Consider the following 22,424-nt stretch of genomic DNA (forward strand, 5'->3'; position numbering starts at 1 on the left):
ACCGTTAAGGTAGTTAATGGTTGTTGTATTCGAGGTGTTTTCTCTCTATATGGCCAATTGACTTGAAGTTGGGCTAGACCCAGGAGTAGGCCCAATGGGCTTAGAGACAAAACTTGAGAGCCCTTGCCCAGCCCAGGGAATCAATTTGGTAATTGGTGACGATTTGTTTGTTGTTCTGCAATTGTGAGTCGGCTCGTGAGTCGTGACTCGTGAGGTTTGGAGAATGAGAAGGCATCATCAACTTCTGCTTCAGCTCAAATGCCTGCGCCTGCGCTTCGGGAGCTTCCCTACCAATGTCGAGAGAACACCGGCAATATCAATGGCTGTAGCTAATTTTTCATCTTCAACCGGTGCGTCGTCTTTTCTTTTCGTTCCTCCTTTTTGTTTTTTCAATTACGGATTATGGATTCTCAGTGATTTGCTTAACAGAATCCCAAGCTGAGGCTCAGCTATCGCCCAATCTAATTAGGATCATGGAACAGAGGTTTTCGGCCATCGAATACCGAACTGCTTTTCTTCAAAAGGTTGTGAACCAGGTAGGTCAAGCCACCACCACACTCAATCTCCTATCCTATCTAATTTTATTTGTTGTTATTCTGAGTTTGTTTTACTGAAAAGACAGCCAGAAGCTTCCCCAGCTGAGTTTGCTAGAGCTAATAAGGAGCTTCGCAAGCTCAGACCTTGTATGGACCTCATTACTCACTTAAGGTCCAAGCAGAAGGAGATTTCTAGTTTGAGGTCACTCATTTCTGAATCTTCTGATGATAAAGAAATGCTTACTATGGCAACTGATGAACTGAACCAGGTCTTAGAAGAGGAGAAAACAGTTCACAATTTCTTGTTGAAGTCACTCCTTCCTAAAGATGATGCTGATGAGAGGGACTGCATTTTGGAGGTCAGAGCAGGTGGGTAATTCGTTAAAAAAAATAACAATATGAAAGTTTGAAATTAACATAATAAACTCATTAATTTTACATGTATAAATTTAGGGTAGCTTGAATGATGTTGAGAGTCGTTTTTGGGTGGCCAGTGTAATTTTAGGGTAGCTTAAATGACCATGAATGCTCAGTGTAAATTTAGGGTTGCTTACACGACCCTGAGTGTTGTTTATGAGTTGCTAAGTGTCATTTTGCTTATAGATATTTCTACTAAATTATTTTCACAAGACTCAGCTGGTAACCCAACTAAATACATATCTTGTCTTGCCTTGCCCTTCTCTCAGTTTTATTCTTTATTGACAAAAATGTTCAATTTTTACAGGCACTGGTGGGGACGAGGCCTCTTTGTTTGCCATGGACATATTCAAAATGTATGCTAAAGCATTGCCATTAGCTTTTGTGTACTATTGATTTAATAATCATTTCAAATTTTGAATCTCTCATCAATTTATTTCTACAGGTACGAGAGATTCTCGCAAAAGAAAGGCTGGAAGTTTGAAGTGGTAGATGTTACAGAATCAGATCTTAAAGGTTATAAGGTCTGACCCTGAATTCTGTTTCTTTGAAAAAAACACTCGTCTTGGGCAATTACTCTGTCATTCTGTTCTCTACTAATGGTTTCTAGTATAGGTTTATTGAAATCAAAATTCTCTTATCATGGTTTCTTTTGTGAAAGGTCTCTAATTGTGACTTCTTATTATCAGGAAGCTAGTGCGGCCATCTCAGGGGCTGATGTCTATGGGAAACTTAAATTTGAGAGTGGAATTCACAGGGTGCAGGTATCATCTCGCCTCTCTTCACTCCCAATTATGAGCGCTATCCGGAATTACTCACAGTTTTCCTTTTCACAGCGAGTTCCTGTAACCGAGAAGTCTGGACGCGTTCACACAAGTGCTGTTTCTGTTGCTATACTACCTCAGGCTGACGAGGTACTAAACTTTTGGCCATTGCTATATCAACAATTCTGCTCTACACTGTATTCACTCGAGGTGTGATTATTTGATAATTTTATTTCTTTTTTGGTCCTTCTATTTAGTGTGTGTACCTTGGGACTTGCAGGTAGATGTGCAGCTGAGGAGTGAAGATTTGAAAATTGATACATACAGGTCTGGTGGTGCAGGTGGACAGCACGCTAATACCACTAACAGTGCTGTGAGGATAACTCATATTCCATCCGGTTTGACTGTGAACATACAAGATGAACGGTCCCAACACATGGTAATGATTCTGAACAGTGCAACTGGTTTTAATTTCTTCATACGTTTATACAGAATCTTATATTCAATACCAAAACACACCATCCACACTAAGCTTTACACGTTATGTCTTTGTGTCTCTCTAAAATCTTACAATTGTCTATCACTATGCATCATGTACTCTGCATAGTGGTTCCTAAACTCCACTTTCTATTTGGTATTTTTTTTTCCTAATATTATGTGATTTTCTCTTTATAGAACAAGGCCAAGGCTCTGAAGGTTCTATGTGCGAAGCTATATGAAATAGAGAGGTCTAGAGTTCATAGCAATAGATCAAAACTTCGGTCAGAACAGGTAACATACAACAGAGACAAAAGTTTATGAAAGACGTGGTTATTATTGCTTCTGATTTTGATGAATGTTGTAAACTCATCACTTTGAGCAGATTGGTAGTGGGGACAGATCTGAACGAATTCGGACGTACAACTTTCCTCAAGGGCGTGTCACTGACCACCGTGTCAGCATAACTTGTCATGCGATAGACGATGTAATGCAGGGTGATAATTTGGATATCTTTATTGATGCTCTACTATTGCAGCAAGAAATGGATGCAATTGCTCATTTCAGCTCTTCCCAGTGATTCTATTATACCAGTTTGCCCACTAAGGGTAATTAATACACAAGTACTATGTTTATCAATCTTTAGCATCATAATTTGTATGATATACTCATTGGAACATTTTTTAATCTTCTCTAAAGGTAAGTGGCCGCATCATTATACATGTTGTGAGAGAGAGAAGACATACTCTATGGTGTACGAACAGGTGTAGTAGCGCTTACCCGATTTTGTTTGCTGAATTATAACGATTCATTACTATTCGTTTTCATTGAATTTTTGTTCCTATTCTTATGGTTGCTTTGCTTGATGCCATAGTTACCTTTATTAAGAATATCGGTCTTTCTCGTGTCTTTTGTCACGGACTGAAAATAGGTTAGAAATGTCTTTTACCAGGAGCAGTATCGAGCTCAGTACGTGAGATTTACTGGTGCCTGGTTTCAGGTTAGACTTTGGAATATCAATAGGTTGCATAGTGTACCAGGCTATTAGCAAACACTTCCTTTTTCTTTTCTTTTTTGCATTATTGGTGGATGCTAATAATGAATTTCATTGGTAATCAAGTTTAGTGTAAAAAAAAAGTAGGAAAGTGGAGAGGAATTATAGTCTTCTACTAGTTGAAAACTAAAAGACCCGTAGAAACGATCTTAACTTCTTAGCAAGTTGGCATGAAGAGTCATTATCTTCATTCCTTATCCAAAAAAAGTTACTTATGTGCCCCACGTGAAAAAGTGGATGATAACATCATCATTAATTATTTTCAAATAAAACAAATAAATAGCAACATAGTAATAATCATGATTAGTTGTATTAATTCTAGCTCCTCAAGGTAGGGACAGAAATAGCTTCTATTGTTAGCTTCAAGGCCAGCCTTTTGGATTCATTCAAACCAGTCATGTTTGAGGGCGTGAAGTTTGAAGCAGATAATTCCATCAACTTTTGTTCTATCCAATACAGAATGGAAATAACTAGAAAAAAATTATTGGCACTGCATTGCTTGAGGACAAGGGTATTAGTAGTAGTATAAATATAAAGGAAACAATACTGAGATTGAGCTTCAGTGCAAATATATCAATGTGTGATGACAAGCCGAAAGTGAAATTGTGTAAATCTTAAAGGGTCCAGTCGTGTCTGGACTGAAGGGGACAGATAAACTTATCTAACAAAAAATCTATCAACTTAACCGCAGTCTATACTCTATACCTCCCTATTAAGAATTAAAAAAAAAAAAGGAAGTAGGGCCCAAATAATTTTGACCCGCCACCATAACATATTACGTAAATATATGTTTTATTTCAATTTTTAAAATAGACAAATAATTGTTAATTTTGCTTTTACCTACCCACTTGTGACTCTTCTCCCATTGATATCATATCTTCTTTGCCACCCCTATCACCTAATTCAAAGTCATTAAAAATAATCATATCCTTAAGTGTGTATTGCGTGGGCTTCCCAAGTCTCTTTCTATTTTTGCAAGCATGAAACGTAAGTGATTATGATATTATATTATTATTTGTTGAATAATTATGGATCAAAATGGTTAGGTCCCTTTCCATTATTGGTTGGTTAAAAAAATTAAACTTTATTCCCATGGTTTAAGTAACATAACAGTACACGACTCATAAAATATGATATCTCTTAGCCCCTCTCTCCCAAAAAAAAAGGTCATATCATATCATGTCTGATCGTGCCGTAGACTTTGGATTTTAACACCAATTGGAATCCAATGCCAGAATTGGTATTTTATAAGTTATAACTTAAAAAAGAGAGATTCTTGGTGTTGCGAGAAATGGTAATTGAAGAGTTGGGTATTGTTGTGTCTTAATCTTACTGTTTTTGTAAATAGTTTCTTCTTTTGGCCAAACAAATGGAGATTGTAGTTTACTAGATTTAGATTATGCTGTATATTTATATATATTTTTTGAAACGTGTTGTGTATAAGTGTGGCCAAATGTTGGTCTGCCCATAACAGATTGTCTCCGAAAAAACCAACTGAGAATCTGCTGAAGAGAATCAAACAAAGCCCACCTGAAAAGATTCTTGTGTTGACTTGGCCTGCCATGGAGGTTGGATCCTAGATCCGAATGCTCATGAATATTTGTCAATATTCTTACTTGGGTTTTTTCAATTATGGAAGATATACCAAAGGGTTGTTGGAGTTGGGAGGAGAACAAGTTGTTTGAGCTGGCTCTGGCCGTCGTTGACGAACAACACCCACGTCGCTGGGAATTAGTGGCTGCCATGATTGGAGGCCAGAAGAGCGCACAGGAGGTGCGCAACCATTATGTTATCCTTTTGGAGGATTTGCAGGTCATTGAGTCTGGTAAATTAGATCACAAACTCAATACTCACTACCCTCCTCTATGCTGGACTGACCAAAATAACAAGTAAGTTTTTCTTTATTTGCTTGCTTTGACTATGCATATGATTAGTTTCCGTTGAATTAGTTTCTTATAGAAAAACAGAGAAAACAAATATTAAAATAGGTTTCTTTATGGCCTTTATTCACATACAAACCTCTTCTTGTTTAGAAAAGATGTGAAAATAGTATAAAGACAGTAACTTTTATCAATTCGAAAACCCAACATGATTAAAAAAAAACTCAACATGTCAAAGACTAATGAGGTTGACTTTGTTCATCAGAATTTTGATATTTGATTCTCATGAAATGTGGTTTTACATACAGACTTCTGCTTCAGCTGAAATTGGAATAATCTGCTGTGCCAATCTAGTATCCAGAAGAAGCATATGTTGGTGATTCTCAGTCAAAACGAATATTTATTAGGACCACGGATCGTCATGAAATGAAGAAGCAAATTTCAAATATAGAGTAGCCTTTGTCGATCCCTCTCGCATGGTTTTCTTCTACTATCATTCTTTCCATTTCAATGTCTAATTTGGCTTATAGTTAATTTCTTCTTTATGAAGTACTCTATATATCTAGTATATACTAACAAACAAAAGCATCTAACCAAAACAAAAAACATATATATACAGAGATTTAGAGAGAGAGAGATCATTATAAAAATAACAAAACAATAAGTTAGAAAAGGAAAGAAAAGGGGGAAGAGGGCACAGGGTGAGCCAGGGAAGAGGCAGTGCATGAGTAGAGCCACAACAGGCTTCACATTCTGTCGAAAGCTCCATCCATGCTCTGTCTGTTCCCTGTCTTGTTCTGTTTCACATCCCCCTCTTTTCATCTTAATTATATATATATATATGTGTGTGTGTGTGTGTAAAAATTTGTGCATTTACCTCACCATTTTGAGACACCATATCATCTGTGCTGGTCCTCAAACCTAAACAAAGATGGAAATCCAGGGTGGTCCTGTGGTGATGTATTGATTAGAAGAGTTTAATTGTGGTGTTTTTATAATAATGCATTTGAGAAGAGAGAGCACAAAAAAGGCCCAAAGAGAAGAATTGTACGTTTGTGTACTAACATTCTCTTCTATCTACATCCCAAATATGACTAAAGCTCATCGTGTAGAGAGTACTAGTACTACACTACAACCTCTCTCTTTTGCGTACTACTAATTGCGAAGTGCAAAGCAAAACCACAGCTCATGACACCAAAATTAAACGAAAAATATGTACTACACAAACTCTTGGTAGTACTATTTCTTTCTTGGTTTTGTGGTACAAGTACAACGACTCCTTCATAGTTCTATTTTAGCACAACAACACCACCACCATCCTAATCCGAAGAAATTTCTCTTTTATTTATTTATTTATTTTAAAAAGGATGACTTTTCTTTTTGTTTTACCAATTAGATGGAGTCTGGTTCTAGGAAATAATGCATTAGCATATCATATCTTGTTTATTAACTTTGGGAAGTTAAGAAGAAGAAACCAGCTGCTGGTAGGTAGAAAAGAGGAATGAGGAAAAGAACATCATCAATCATCTTATATACAGTTTTAATGGATGAATTTGATATGTGGTGAGTGAGCCAACCATAACCAAACCAAACCCAAATCAGATCTGAGTGTAATGAAGTTGGAGATGAAAAGTTTCCATCATTATTAATTTATTACTTGACCAAGAATAGAAATTGACACGGTTAACTCACCAGCCAAACCCATAACTTCACCACATGTATATATTAATTAAACTACGAAACAATAAGTTTTGTGCGTAACAATCCTAAATGACTCACTCAATAATAAACCAAACCCCAATAGCTTTCTGGAAACACATGGTTCGTGAATAAATTACTTTGAAAATATCAATTTGGTACCATAAGTTTAAAAACTAAAGCCAAAAATGTATTACGACTTGACTTTTACAACTCATCACAAGCCTTCAAGTAATATCCTACTATAATGGTAAGTAGAGACTTATTTTCTTCTATTATTTAAGCAGTTTTTTTTTCTCCTTTTTTGTTTAAGCTATTACAAATTGATTTAGGAATCAACATAATTTTAAAAGTTGAAGACAGAATTTTCTTGAATTTAGAAGAAAAACACACAATCGCGCGTGTAATTAAGTAAAAATATTGTCTTGAAAACAAGGTTTGATCCACACATCATTTCATCACGGGTATAGTATGTATTAAAATACTGTTCTATATCTTGTCGAAAAAAATAGTTCTACACTTTTTTTTTCCTTTTTTAACCGAGGTGCTGTATTATAATGTACGACTGAAAACACCAAAACCCATGATATTATTATTAGATTGACTTTGCTTTTAAATATAGATAAGATATATTTATTTGAGTTTATACTTTTTTTATACATGTATTTTTTTCAATTACCTATTTAGATTTTATGTTTTAAAAAATTTATTTTTAGACATTATATTTTGTAAAATAGTTCAAATAGACCCCTAAAATTAATTTTGATTAATAAAAAATTAAATATAACAATACAATTTTTAAGTAGAATGATTTTATTTTTGTTCTAAATTATTAGTTTGGTGAATTATTTGTGATTTTAGTTGACAAAACTTTGACCAAAATCAAGTTTAGAATTTTATTTAAACTATTTTACAAAATATAAAATACAAAAAATAATTTATTAAAACACAATATCCAAATAAGTATCAGGACAAAACACAAAATTTAACAAAGAATAAACCTTATTTATTTTTATATTACTTGGTATTTGTCTTAGGCACGTACCCCCGTTACCGGTTACCAGAGGAAGTTTATATATTTTTTTAATGTTACCGTACAATTGTTACAAAATAATAATAATTATATCTTTTTAAAATAAAAAAATACATATATACAAATTCTTAAAAGTGCAATTCTTTTTCTCTCTCATCCGAAAGGGTAAAGATAATATATTTTCAAGAGAAGCCTAATACAACAAAAACAAGGCATGATCCTTTATATTGATAATTAGTATTATAAAGTATTAGGCATCCACAACCTAAATTTCCTAGAAGCCCGATATTCAACAAATAGAAGGGCTCACCTTTTTTAAATTTATTATTATTATTATTGGTCTACGTAATAATTTTACTTAGGGTCTCTTATAACGCTTCGTGCACCTAAAATATACACTTAAATATTGACGTGACAGTTTAACTTAGTTAATCACATTTATCAAAATTGAGATACAATATTTTAAAAAATAGTATCACGTCATATAATATAATGTTAAGTGCATATTTTTATGTGTACATATCATTACTCATCTTAGATAATAGAGGTTTTCATTTCAAGTTTTATGCTCACACTTATTTAGACTTTTTTGCTTATAGCATATAAATACCGTGTATAATTGTACATAGCATACACGCAAAAGAGAAATTTCTGAAAATAATTCGTACGGAAAAACAAGTTGTATGCAAGAAGGAGAATTAGATTAGTTGAAATGAGAGCCCAAACATTAATATTAGGACAAAAACATGGAAAATTGTAGACATGAAACAAAGCAAGCACATGCTCTTTTTGAGAATTGAGTAGTCAAGCCAAAGCCAACCCAAAGAAGAAGAAGAGCACAATACAATGGCAAGCATGCGCATGAGCTGTTGGCTTTACTTGGCTTTGGCATCACTTTCACTCGTCCGTGAGCAACACTTTACTTTCTTTCTTTTCTTTTTTTTGCTGAAGAACAACACTTTACTTAATTGGACACTGCTCAGTGCCTCGGTGGACAGTGGATACCCTCCCTCGTCCTCTTCCTACTCCACTTTTGACTTTGGTGACATCCCCCCACATGCTCTGCTAGCTATACTCAAAAGTGTAGTACTCTCTATGTCTACATCTACATCTCCACAGTCCCAGTCCGATAGTAGGTTAGTTTGTATTTATCTTCAAATGGTTGTGGAAGACACCAAATATATAGTTTTTTCTCTTCTCTTCTCTTCTCTTCTCTTCTCTTCTTTTCTTTTCTTTTTAAGTTGAGGAAACTATATATTAATTGCTATATGCTATTCCAACCTCAGACCTTGTTATCATTAATTTTGTTTAACACATCAATTCTGATGATTTTAATGACAGAAACTAAAACATTAACCTCACCCTGCCCCTGCCCTTGCGGGCTTTCTTTTTGGGCTCCAATATATATGAATATATATCTATTATTATGTTATATAAAATACTAAATGAGACTAGGACTTTGGAGTAGCGAGCAGAACATCAAAGTCACTTAGGCTCCATTCTGCCACTTCATCTTTGTCACTCACAAAAATCTCAGTCCCCACATCAATCGAACTCCATATCCTTCTAGCTGGAGTGGTCCCTGGATCCTGCTCAAACCAAAAACATAACATCATGGTGTTAACTCAAAACAACTTTGATAATGACTACTTGTTGATTAAAGGTTGGTTTTGTTTTGTTTTGTTATGAGTACTAGCCTGATAGTAGTAGAGTCTACTCGAAAGGCCACCCACATCAAGCTCCCATGTCCTGGGGTCACCCACCCAACCTTGGCCTTTCTTGGTGGGATAGCCATAGTCACCCCATATGGGGTGAGGTAGCAACTGAACTATCTCTTGCCCCTGAGGATTGCTGTAAGGGTCACAAGTGCTCACAGGCTGCTCCAAGTGCTTGGCATTGCCTGGTGCGCAGTAGTAGTGATAAGCCGAGTATGGAAAGCGGGCTGTGTCGTTACGGTAAATCTTTATGTTTTGGGGTGTTAGGTGGTAAGGTGGGCAATTCTGTAAACCTGTGGGGCTGCACCAAGCTGGTGTGTCAGGGTTGATTATCATCTCAGTGTATCTGGTAACATCGGTTAAAGCTTCACCATCACAGGCTAAGCCATTGTTCTTCCAACAGCTGCCTATGTCGATCAGGTAGAACTGGCTCTTGGGTCCTCCTCCTTTCTTGATATCCAAACTCAGTCTCACCTTAAAATTTGGTGATTCTGGTAGCTGAATACAGTATAAATTTAAAAGGTTGAGTAATTAGTGAAAATATCATTCCCAACAAAGTGTCCAATGTATTGATAGAATATCTATTTTACATATTATCAAAACATTTACATTTTACGAAGTGACATTAATAAAAATATCTATTTTGTCAAACATCAAGTTGAACCATACTAGAATAGATTAGTAGGTTCAAGTCAGAATTATGACCTTTACTGAATCATGTAGCCTTGTACTGGTTAAACCACGTCCATATGAAAACAACTTCATGTATTGACCCCAGTTAGATTCCCAATATTATTTTATATGTATTCTTATTCAATTATTAACTATTCATGAAAAGAGGACCATGACTGATAAACAGAGCAATGAATGGACCTGACTTTCTCAGCTACGAGGTATAAAGTCGAGCAATTAGTCTAATGCAATTATTGTGACCTCGTCATTAAGGAAAAAATTAGACTAATTTAAAACTAAACATAAAAAGTTATGTTTCACTGACCGTTTTAAGCATTCCTCTTGTGTCATAGTGATATCCACCAGAATATCCTTGAGTTGCATCAGCTCTGAGGTACAGCATCAGCCATGGATACTTCTTTGAGGTCTTGAGTTTATGATTGAACACCCAACTTCCAACTCCAACTTTCTTTTCCCAGATAACCTCATAGAAGGAAATCCCATCAAGCCCCTTTGCAGGCTCAGAACCCAAATCATAAGTGCCATTAAAACCCCCTCTCATGCTTTCACCAAATAACTCAGTCTCATCATGGACCAAGGTGGGTTGATTCATGCACCCTTTCCCAAAGCAAGGGAACCTAGTTGAGCTAAAGGGTCCGACCTTTTTCCCATTAGCCGGACACAAACCTGAGTTAGTGTCAAAGTTACCATTTTTAAGCATAACCATCCAAAACTGCCATGGCTTTGGGGTGTCTCTAACTTCACATAGAGAACCCAGATAAAGCTCTTTCTGTACTGCGTAAAGGTCTACATTGTTGGCATTTTCTGGACTCAACCCAGAGAATGGCATCCCAACTCCAAGTTTGTTATCTTCTTTTGTTACCTTGTGTTTAAGAGAAGAACCTGCCCCCAATAAAATAAGTAAGAACCAGAAAAAAGAACATGAAAAGAAGATTTAAGTCTACTTTTTTTTTACCTGTGAGATCAAAACAATCGGCAGCTCTGGGGCTCCCCATGTGTGGAGCTTCTTGGCCAACTTCATTGCAAAAGTTCCAAGCTTCAAAGGCCACTCTGAGCCCATCTCTTCTCATTCCGGGATCTCCAACCACTGAGATGTAGTTGTCATCTGTAGTAGAACCAGAAGCACTTAACACCATTACCACATTAGTAATCAAAAGGAACAGAACATTTATTTGACTCCCCATGGTGTTTGTTTCTCTGTATATTTTTTCAAAAAGGGTGGGAGCAGCTGGCTCCTATTTATAAGAAACCAAACACAGATCCTGACCAATGGAAATGGGCCATGCTCATGTGCTTGCAGGCTGCAGCTGGTGATGTTGGCCTATTCAGTGTGATATTTTAATTTTTTTTATAATTATATTTTGGCAAAACTATGAGGCACACTGTTGTGCTGGTACTTTTGCTTTCTGGTCAGTGAGTACGCACCTGTTTTTCTAGTTTTCTTTTTGGAAAAAAAATATTATCAACAAATTAAAACTCTGGGTGGTCCAAATGGAAATAAGCACATCATCAGAAAAAAATCTTACATTTGTTATCTTTGCTTTTCTTAGTTGTGATGAGCACTTTTTTGTTTGATAGTTTGACTTGTAGTAAAAGTAACGAACAATTTGGTTACAACATACATGTGGGGTCTTAAATCAGTAAAAAAGAAAGAAAAAAAAAGGAAAGAATCTATCCATGTTGTGATAATTATTAATAAAAGACAAAGCAAAAATACCAATCGAGATTTTCTCCTCTAGTTTTGGGGTAAAGGGTTTTTTCATAGCTGGCTAAAGAGCCATAAATTTCAATTTAATTCTTCCCGATATTCAACTTTAATCAATAAAGCATTGGCAAACCACAGAACAGTAGTCAGGGCTACAAATATCAAGTCCCGAAACTGTTTCTATTGTCTTATATAGTAATTGAAACTTGAAAATGTACAGATTTTATCAGTGAAAATGTTATCTTTACTTTATTGGCTGAGAGATGAGATGGATATGAAAAAATGACAAAGTTTATCTTTACAATTACGTGCTTTGTCAGATTTCATCAAAGAGATTACAATGATTCAATCTTAGTGCATAATTTAATTAGTGGTCACCACACTGATCATTACTTTGACAAATCTTCAATGTGACTATCATCTTGTGTTTCTTTCAAAAAAAAAAATTATATGCTTGCATGTGAAAAGGTTTAGTACTACTAGGATATTTTTTTGTTTCTTTCTTTGTTTCCAAGATGGTGTTTGTTTTTATTTATTGATTTTCTTAGGGAAAAAATTAGGTAAAAAAAGAGAGGATAGATTGTCTACAAGTCCAGTAATAGAATAAGGAACAGGTGAGGTTAGGTGGTGGTGAGTGCAGGGTACACAGAACAATGGTAATAATAGAGCAGATAAGGCTGACTTCTTTTCTTCTCAATTAATGGCCATTGATTACCTCACTGCATCAGTTCACCACTTCTGGACTGGACTGGGCCCTGACCCCCTTGGCTTGTGCTTCTTCTCTTTTAAAATTATCCAGCATTGTGAAAGAGAAGCATACTCATGTAGTTCATATAGAATATGAGTTTTAAATAAGAATATGAAGGAGTTAATGTACTAAGAAATATAATAATATAGGGCATGTCATACATGGATAAGTTATCTTGTAGTTACGACATTTGGGAATTTATAAATAATTTAGTGTGTTGATATAGTTGAAATTTTTTTTGGCACACAGGAAGTAGTTTGAAATATTAAGAACTCTATTTTATACGCACTAAATTATTCATAATTTTTAAAAAACATACAGAAAAGATGTCATAATCACAACGAATAATGTCATATAAAAAAAATTAAGTTATGACTTATTCACATGTGTGAAACTGAAATCTAAAAAATGAGACATCATAATAATAAAGTAGGCTTGAAATGATTATTTATTAGCATTGTGAATCATAATAATGTTGGGGATAATAATTTTTCTTTTCTACCAAATATTCTCACCAGAGTATTTTGAGCAATAATGATCTTAATAATTACTTGATAATGCATGATTAAAATAACTGAAACAAATACAAATGTTGCGTATGCTCTAAGAAAAACAATTAGGATAGCTATATATGTGTACTTTTTTTTAAGAGTGGATGTATTGGCAATTTGGCACTCCTCTTTTTCTTTTCCCCTCGCACGCTTTCTAATTAATTAATTGTGACAAATTAATATGAATGTTCCCATTATCACATATTAAGAAATAAAAATTTATTTTATAGCATACTTTTAAAATGTATAAAATTATTAATATTTATATTGGGTCTTATTTTGAGTTAACCAATAAAAAAAAAATTGTGATTAATTTTGTTTATTTCTAAAAAGATGATTTGAGTGTCAAATATGCTTTTGTTTTTTTAATATATATATATATAGGTTCACTTTTAATGGTGATTGAGTTTTTTCCCCATGGATGGGTTGTCAATTAATAGTCATTGGATTAAGATCCAATGGTCCACATTTAAATATGTTAATTAATGCTATCTTTGACTTTTTCAAACTTGATAATGGGTTACCTGCTGACATGGCGGTCACCTTTTAATTTAATTAAATAATTAAAAAAATCATTATTTAAGATTCATTCCAAGATTCCATATCCTCATTCCTTCTTCATTCTTTCTCCATTCCTTTCATTCCTTGTTCATTCCTTGTTCTTTCCAGATTCATTCCTTATGCATTAATGACTCATATCTTCCCAACTACAATTAGTTGGCTAATTAATAAAGCATATTTCAAATTTTTTATATATTATATATATTTTTATACAAAATTTACTAATCTTAAAAAACTTGTTTACCGAAGAAGCTCCAATTTTTTAAAGTGTTTTCAAGTAAGTTTTCTATATCATTTTTGAAAATCACTAGTAGATTTTCCATTTTTTTCAAAAAAAATCCATCTTTTTTTTTGTTATGTAGTATTTGAAATTCACATAGATGAGTAAATCTTATTTCTCTTGAAAAACTTGTTTAGTAAAAACCCACAAGAATTATTTTTTTGAAAGTGTTTGATGAAAAAACTCTAGATTTTTCATAGTGTTCTTTGTAAGATTTTCAATCGTTTTTGTGCTTTCTTTATTTTTACAAACAAATTATCATCTATTTATCCAATTTCATATTTCGAAATTCACTACTAGAGGTTTTTTTTTAAAAAAATATCAACTTAGTTTTATTTTTCATGTAGAATTTGAAATTAAAAAAAAAAAAGATTAAATCTTATTTCTCTTGAAAACTTGTTTATTAAAATCTCACAAGAACAATTTTTTTTAAAATGTTTGATGAAAAAGCTCTAGATTTTTCGTAGTGTTTCTTGCAAGATTTTCAATCATTTTTTTACTTTCTTTATTTTTACAAACAATTTATCATCTATTTCACCAATTTCATATTTCAAAATTCACTACTAGATCTTTTTTTTTTTAATTCCAACTTAGTTTTATTTGTCATGTAGGATTTGAAATTCAAAAAAATGATTAAATCTTATTTCTCTTGAAAAACTTGTCTAGTAAAATCTCACAAGAACAATTTTTTTTTAAAATGTTTTATGAAAAAGCTCTAGATTTTTCATAGTGTTTCTTGCAAGATTTTCAATCATTCATGTGATTTCTTTATTTTTACATATAAATTATCATTTTTTTTTCTCCCATTGTAAAATTCGAAATTATTCAAACTTCTTATAAATCAACTATTAGGTTTATAAATTTACATTGAAGGTTATAGGGTTTTAAAAATTTCATATTTTATAAAAGAAATTTTAAAACATTATTATTACAAATTATTTTGTAGTTCATTTTTCTTCAATAAACTAGAAATGTGAGGAATTTTAAAGTTTTGAAAATTTCATCATGTAAATTTTTCAAACATATTATTATTTTTCAAAAATATTTCTTACATAGTGATAATCTTCGTCAATTTTTTTGTATAGAACTTCGTGATGGAATCAGAAATGGAATGGAGGATAGTAATTGAGCATGAGTTGAAAGAGTTGAGAGATGAACTACACTCAATTAAACTGGATTTACAAGCCAAAGATAAAATTCCATGTAGATATGAGAAGAAGAAAAAATTGACATATGAATCCATTAACGAAAAGGCCTCACAATCACTATTTTTAAAAAAACATGTTTTTAGTCAAGATGATGTTGTGTTCTTTAAACATTTTAAACTCAGTAATACTTTAAGACCGAAAGATAGGGAAGTGTTAGAATACATTTTCTCAAACTCTGATCAAATGTAAGTTTTTCTATCTTAATGTATATATTTTTTGTCATTTTTTCAATATATTTTAATGTATATTATTGAATATATCCTAGGGAAATTATAGTTGAAAGTGAGTCTAGTTTTCTACGACGGTCCGACTTCCGGTATCTTGGACCTAAAACGGAGTTGGAGACTGAGGTAATTCATTTGTATATATTAATAATTTTAGTATGACCGTTATAATTTTTTTTTTTTTGGTAAATGCAGATTGTTACTATGGTTTCTTCATTCTTGACCGAGGATGAGAGGTTGAAGAAGGGTAAAGAGTGTAAGAATTGGTATCTTCCTGCTCGAAATATGGTGAGTTTTTTGTTGTTTTTCTTTTTTGTCAAAACATATTTCATGTTTGTGAAGTTAATTTTTTTTTTAAATTATGACAATAGAAATACTTACTACCCGACTCCTACTCCAATTTACCACTACATCAAATTTGGAGGAAAATGCATTACTACGAAAGATTTATGGGCTCCCTCGAACATTGCAATGAAGTATAATTCTAATGGTTTCTGTTGAATACATTTTTAAGCATCTATTTATTATGTAATTTCTAACAACAATTATACATATAGATTTATATTCCTATGTTGCTTGTAAGACACTTCATTCTTGCACAGGTGATACTTAAAGAAAAAAAAGTAGAAGTTTGGGACTCACTTGCCGATGAAAAGAATCCTATATTACAGTCATCTAAGATTGTTGATATTGTAAGTTTTTATTGGTTGAATATATTACTTTTTTATAAATTTTAAATTTATAAATTCTGATGTTAGAGTGCAAATGCAGCTACGCAATCTAGATTTGTTCTTGGAGAATCAGATCAAAAGAAAACCTGGTAGTTTCAACTTTGCTAGTTTTGGTATAGTTCGTGGTAGAAATGTCCCTAGACAACAAAATTTGTACGATTGTGGAGTCTTTGTCATATTATTTATGATGAATAGTTGTAAGCTCGACTCGCGGTCTTTTGTGGTAAGTAGATTTCATACTAAGTTTTTTTTTTTTTTTTTAATTTTGTTCTTATCATACTATACTTGAGTTTTTTTCACTATTGTAGTTCGACTCTAATGAAGAAAGGTGTCACATAGCTTCGTGGATTGCATGCTCAAATTTCAACAAGAATAGAGCAAAATTATTGAAAGATGTTCAAGAGTTCATTTCAAGCAGAGGAATATAGTACTAGGGACAATGATCTTTGCCCTAATTTTGTTATTCTCAATCAAGTTGTGTAAAAGAAAGAAATTTGTATTATTATTTATCAATTTTGAGAAATTAGAAGATGATCAATATTTGGGAGAATTTGAGTAGTTTATTTCTGAATTAATTATTTATTAACAAGATTAAAACACACTTTAAATTTTATCATTTTCACAATCAGCTTTAATGTTTATTGGAAGTTTCAAAGGGTTAGTTGTAGACATTAATATCATATTTATTAAATAAAAACTATTTTGTAAGTGTTAATTTCGAATTTATTAATTAATATATCAACCAATCAGAATTTTGAGCATAATGTTAGGGAATTGGAATGGATTTATGGAGACATGCATTTAATGAAATTAGTTGACATGATCTTAATTGTACACGTTTTTTATGAGAAATGATTAATAACTCAACCAAACATAAATAGAGCATGATATTAGGGTATTAGAATGAATTTATGAATGCATGCATTTAATGCAATTAGATGGCATTTTCTAAATTAATTGCTCACGTTTTTTTAAGTGAAATTTTAATAAAATATATATTTTTTTTACACAAACTAACTCAACCAAACCTTTTTATCTATAAAAAATTAAATTTATTTCGAAATTGTGTTTTAAATTTAAATTAAAAATCAATGCATAGTAACTAAACTAGTTAATACCAACCTAACCATTTAGAATTTAATGGTATAATTATGAATAATCAACCTAACCAATAACAAAATTATTGTGTTATTTTTGGGAATTGAAATATGTTCATTTTATGTTTTGAGAAGTGTAACTAATCATAATTTTTAGCATGATTTTTGGGATATGGAATAGCCCATCAATTGCTATATTTTTCATAATTATTACCCATCTTATTTATTAATTTAACCAAAACAATTCAGGTATTGGTTCAAAATGGAATTTAGTTTTTTTTTTAAAATGGGTATTTTAAATGTCATAATTTCGAAATTATATGGTTTTTAACACTATTTATAAATCATTTTATCTTATATACACTGATATCATTTGTAGGCAAACATAAACTTTGTTTTTAGGTAGAGTTTGAAATCATTTTATATTTTTAAGAATGTGTCCATTTACTCAATATTATGATGACTTAGGAGAGGAAGAAGTTAAAGAGATTGTGTTGCTTGCTACACATTTGATTGATCATGTTGGAGTGAGTTTTGGATCCGACAATCGCGAAGCATTATTTGAGAAAATGAAGAAACTATTCGAAGAGGGACAAACAAAAGTTGATGAGCACTTGAAAAATATGGATGTGCTCTTGAGAATGATGGAAAAGTTTAAGAGAGCGTAAGGAAATTGTTTGTTTGTCTATCTACTATTGTACTTTGTAGATTTATATTTTTATGTTTGATTGAACTAATGAAATTTTACTTTTTATTATATAATGGTTTAATTTACAACACTCATAAGATCCTTGTAAACATAAAATATAAATAGCTTTCATATAATTCTTAGTACAAAAAAAGCTTGATGCATATATATAGAGACAATCATGCATCACAAATTGCACCAATAAGATTATTAATAGCATCTTCCAAATCCAAAAGCTTGATGCGAGTTTCAAATTTTAATCCTTTATCGAGACAATCATGCATATCTTTAGTTCTTCTACGCAAGTCTTTTGCTTTCATGAGAATGTTATAGAAACCTTTCGAGTTTGGAAAGGTTTTGGTAGAAGAAGGGATGTTATCTACCTGGCCATCATCGTTTCGTTCAAGCTCCTTATAATATTCATTCGAATCTGTACATATTGTTGGTGAACCGTTGATATTTTTAATTAACTGGACAACATCTATTTCCCCGTCAGTGTTGCTTGATTCAACATCAAAAAAACCTTCCGAAAACTCCATATCGAGTAATGCTTGAGGCCATTTTCCGAGTACACGAAAATGTTGTTCTTCCTTAACTTGATCGATTGTATTGTTACTTTCGCCTTCAATAACAATGTCTTTGTCTAGTTCACGCGAGATAATGTTTTCATATTCAACCTCATTCTCTGCATCTTTGACTTCATAGTTGGATTCACTTTTTGTTTCATGATTGTCACTATCTTCATCAATCCTTCTAGGCTCCATAGTAATCTCCATCTTGGAAATTATACTAATTTTTGTGTTATATTTAAAATTTGATGAGAAGAATAAAAAGCATTTATGATAGGTGGTTAGGAATATGAATAACTCCCTTTTAAAATGTTATACATAATTATTAAAAAGACACTTGTTCAACTTCCAACCATTGTATTTTTCGAAATGGGAAGAATGGGAAGTGAATATGTATATTTTTATTAATTATGTATAATTTTCATTAATTAATTTTAAAAAATGCAATGGTAAATTGAACAGTTGCTTTTGTTTAATGGGAAGTTGAACAAGTGTCTTTTCAAAAACTATGTATACTTTTTATTAAATAATTTTGAAAAAATACATTGGTAAATTGGAAGTTGAATATGTATCTTCTTATTAATTATGTATAGCTTTTATTAAATAATTTCGAAAAAAATACAGTGGTAAATTGAATTGTTTCTTTAATGGGAAATTGAACAGGAGTCTTTTCAATAATTATGTACAAATTTTTAAATTAATTTCAAAATAAAAGAAAATTAAATTTGAACAAATGTGTTTGTTCAATGGGAAGTTGAACAAGTGTCTTTTTAATAATTATGTGTAACATTTTTTTAAAAATGAATTAAATAAAAATCGAAATATAAAATAATATTAAATTAATATGGCAAAAATTAATGTAAATTTGTTTAAAATTTATTATGAAATTCGAAATTAATATTTTTTAATTGAAAACTTGACTTTTGAATAACTCATAGAGTGTAATAAATGTATACAAATATTGAATTAATTTTGATTCTATGTCTAGGTTCTTTAAACATAATAAATGTTGTTTAATTATATTTTGAAAATATATAATTATTAACTTTTTTAATTGGTGTTGTGAAGATGAATATGTGTCTTGATAAATTAAACATGTGATGTAACAAATGTGTAGAAATTTATGAGAATAAATTCATTTTTTGAAAACACAATTTTTTTTAAATTTATATTGAAAAATTCGAAAAAATAATAGGGAATCTCAATAGGTGTTACTCATATTAATTTGATAAGATACCATCATTATTAACTACACTATTGAATGATAAGTTTTAAAATTATTTATAAATAATCTATTGCATGTATTAGTATTACATGAAAAACAAGGTTGAGAAAGAGAAGGAAAAATGAAAGACATGAACAAAAAGGATAAAGGGAAGCAGAAAATGGAAGACCTGAAGAAAAATGGGAAAATGAAGCAAAAGAATGAGGGGTGTACTACAGATGATGTATCTCACACGTCGGAGGAACCAAAGTGTTTGGAAACCATTGTTCCAAAAAACAAAGATGTCCAACAACTTATAATACAATTCGAAAATAGGAGGTACGATATAAACACTCGTCTTCTTTGCATTAGTAGTAAAATAAATACCATTCAACAACTCTTGTTGTCAGGAAGCATCTCTACTAATCTTAACTGTGTTCCGGCCCGTGAGCTCCAAATACTCCAAACTGAAACCTGTCAAAGGCTCATCCATGCTCTAGAAAAGGAAGATTACTACATGCGGATTGAACTCGTCAAGCTTGAACGCGATATTACTTTTCAAAAGTGGTGCTTGAAAAATTGGATCAAAGATTGAAGACTGTTGTATCTTTTTACAATTTTTATTTAAATGATTGTACTCTCTCTTTATTTGTTAGATGTATGTTGAATTTAACATATTATTATGAAATAGAAAATTTATTTTTTTTAATGGTTATAAATATTGTTATTTTGTAATATGTATATTTCTTTTTTATCTTTATTTTTCGTTATAAAAAATGTAATAAAAAATTAGTGGGTTTTGTCGAAAGTTTAAAAAGTCATTACTTTTTTTATATAATTTTTTAATATAAATAATGACAATTTTTCGAAAATATTGTTAAAAAATACTTAATTATACATGTTAATAGAATTAATAAATAAAAAATAAGAATATGAGTAGTCAATGACATTTATGGATTTATTTGTATTTATTACAATTAATATTTTTATTTGGTAAAATAATTAATTATAATAATAATAATAATAATAATAATAATAATAATAATAATATTTGTAGTATTTCAAAAATGAATACTTAGCATAATTGACTCCTTGTATTTCCCATCAGTCATTATTATTCCTCATGTTTTATCTTCTTTATTACTACTTCATTATATATATGTGGCTAGAACATTTTTTTTATCATCATAAAGATTGTTCATCATAGAGAGAAAATGAACATAAACAAGATAGAGGAGATCATTCTTACTAGATCACTTTCGAAATTCAAAGAAAAATTCTTAAGTGGAGAGTTGTACAGTTTCATGGAAGAGATTAAGATACGCCTCAATAGATCACTTGAAGAAAGAATTACAATGAGAAAGGCAATGATGGATCAAGCATTTAGAGAATGAAGTGGAGAAAGCCCTAAAGTACGTGAAATTCGACACATTCAGAATGAATTATTCCAAAAGTTCATCGATGCATCTGAGCAGGAGTGCTTGTATTGGACGACACAAATGTATGATGTTGAACGTGAAATTGTATATCATGAAATGTTGTTGGATGCTTTCAAGGACATTTAGGGATTGTCTATTTTGTCTACAAAATTAGAGTGTTTGCTCATCTATATTGAATTAAGAATTTTATTTTTGTTAATGGAAATTTGATCTTTTTTTAATTATTATTATTGTTAGCAATTTACAAATCAATTTTTTTTTCTTGTAGCAATATATTTCAAAAATAAACAAAGCCATTTATCCTATAAAATGTATTTCGAAAATGACTAATTTTTTACTAAGATATATTTCGAAAATGATATATTTTAAAAAAATCCTTAGTGTAAATTTAAAGTAAATATTTTTTATAAATATTATTAATTATTCCGGAGTAGTTGACTCCTCGTCTTGCTCATCACTCATTATTATTCCCGATGTCTTCTCTTACTTATTAATTATTTGTGTAGAAAAACAATGTTGAATACAAACTCTTTATATATATATATATGTGTGTGACTAGGCAACCCTAGTTCATCATCATCACTAAGGTTGTCCATTTAGGTACCCAAAAAATAGAAAGAAAATGGACAACAAGATGGTAGAGGAAATAATTCTTACTAGATCACTTTCGAAATGCAAAGAAAAATACTTAAGTGGAGAGTTGTACAATTTCGTGGAACAAATTAAGTTGCGCCTCATGAGATCATTCGAAGAAAGAAGTATAGTGAGAACCGTCTTCATCGATCAAGCATTTGGAGAATGGAGTGGAGAAAGTACTAAAGTATGTAAGATTAGAGAAATTCATAATGAATTAGGACAAACGTTCATCGATGCTTCTGAGAAGGAGGACTTGTATTGGAGGCGTCTAATGTATGATGTTGAACGCGAAATAGTATATCATGAAACTTTGTTGAACTCTTTCATGAATATGTAGGAATATTCATACTTTGTTTTAAAATATTATATAATGATTTATCGGTTATGAATTGAAAGTTAAATTTTTATGGTTATTTTTCATAATTAAAACTTTGCAAGTTCATTTAAAAATAATAAAATTTGATATTATTTTACTATAAAAATAAAATAAATTAATACCGAAAAATATATTTCATT

At 31.4% G+C, this 22,424-nt stretch overlaps 3 protein-coding genes across 6 annotated transcripts; 2 read left to right on the forward strand and 1 right to left on the reverse strand.

Moving 5' to 3' along the window:
- Window positions 1-164: 164 nt before the first annotated feature.
- LOC133790804 (peptide chain release factor 1, mitochondrial) lies at window positions 165-4,858 on the forward strand. 4 transcript variants are annotated; one of them, XR_009874078.1, is made up of 12 exons: window positions 165-350; window positions 430-536; window positions 623-905; window positions 1,261-1,309; window positions 1,399-1,477; window positions 1,643-1,717; window positions 1,790-1,867; window positions 1,998-2,156; window positions 2,393-2,488; window positions 2,580-2,802; window positions 2,894-2,958; window positions 4,723-4,858. XR_009874078.1 is itself a non-coding variant. In XM_062228599.1 (11 exons), the coding sequence occupies exons 1-10, from the start codon at window positions 224-226 to the stop codon at window positions 2,772-2,774; spliced, it is 1,248 nt and encodes a 415-aa protein (XP_062084583.1). In that variant the 5' UTR covers window positions 165-223; the 3' UTR covers window positions 2,775-2,802; window positions 2,894-3,026. The 4 variants fall into 4 exon arrangements, 2 of the variants coding, with proteins under 2 accessions (XP_062084583.1, XP_062084567.1); XR_009874077.1 differs by having other exon boundaries at window positions 2,580-2,958; XM_062228599.1 differs by lacking the exon at window positions 4,723-4,858 and having other exon boundaries at window positions 2,894-3,026.
- Window positions 4,859-4,880: 22 nt separating this feature from the next.
- LOC133790821 (protein RADIALIS-like 4) lies at window positions 4,881-5,687 on the forward strand. The gene is made up of 2 exons (XM_062228610.1): window positions 4,881-5,137; window positions 5,437-5,687. Exons 1-2 carry the CDS (start codon window positions 4,881-4,883, stop codon window positions 5,462-5,464), a joined length of 285 nt encoding a protein of 94 aa, XP_062084594.1. The 3' UTR covers window positions 5,465-5,687.
- A 2,874-nt stretch (window positions 5,688-8,561) lies between these two features.
- LOC133790828 (uncharacterized) lies at window positions 8,562-11,640 on the reverse strand. Its single transcript, XM_062228624.1, has 4 exons — window positions 11,223-11,640; window positions 10,572-11,149; window positions 9,557-10,072; window positions 8,562-9,448 (listed from the first exon to the last, which is right to left on the reverse strand). Exons 1-4 carry the CDS (start codon window positions 11,449-11,451, stop codon window positions 9,311-9,313), a joined length of 1,461 nt encoding a protein of 486 aa, XP_062084608.1. The 5' UTR covers window positions 11,452-11,640; the 3' UTR covers window positions 8,562-9,310.
- Between the last annotated feature and the right edge of the window lie 10,784 nt (window positions 11,641-22,424).

The sequence above is a fragment of the Humulus lupulus genome, chromosome 1 (assembly GCF_963169125.1).
Source record: "Humulus lupulus chromosome 1, drHumLupu1.1, whole genome shotgun sequence".
NCBI classification, from domain to species: Eukaryota; Viridiplantae; Streptophyta; class Magnoliopsida; order Rosales; family Cannabaceae; genus Humulus; species Humulus lupulus.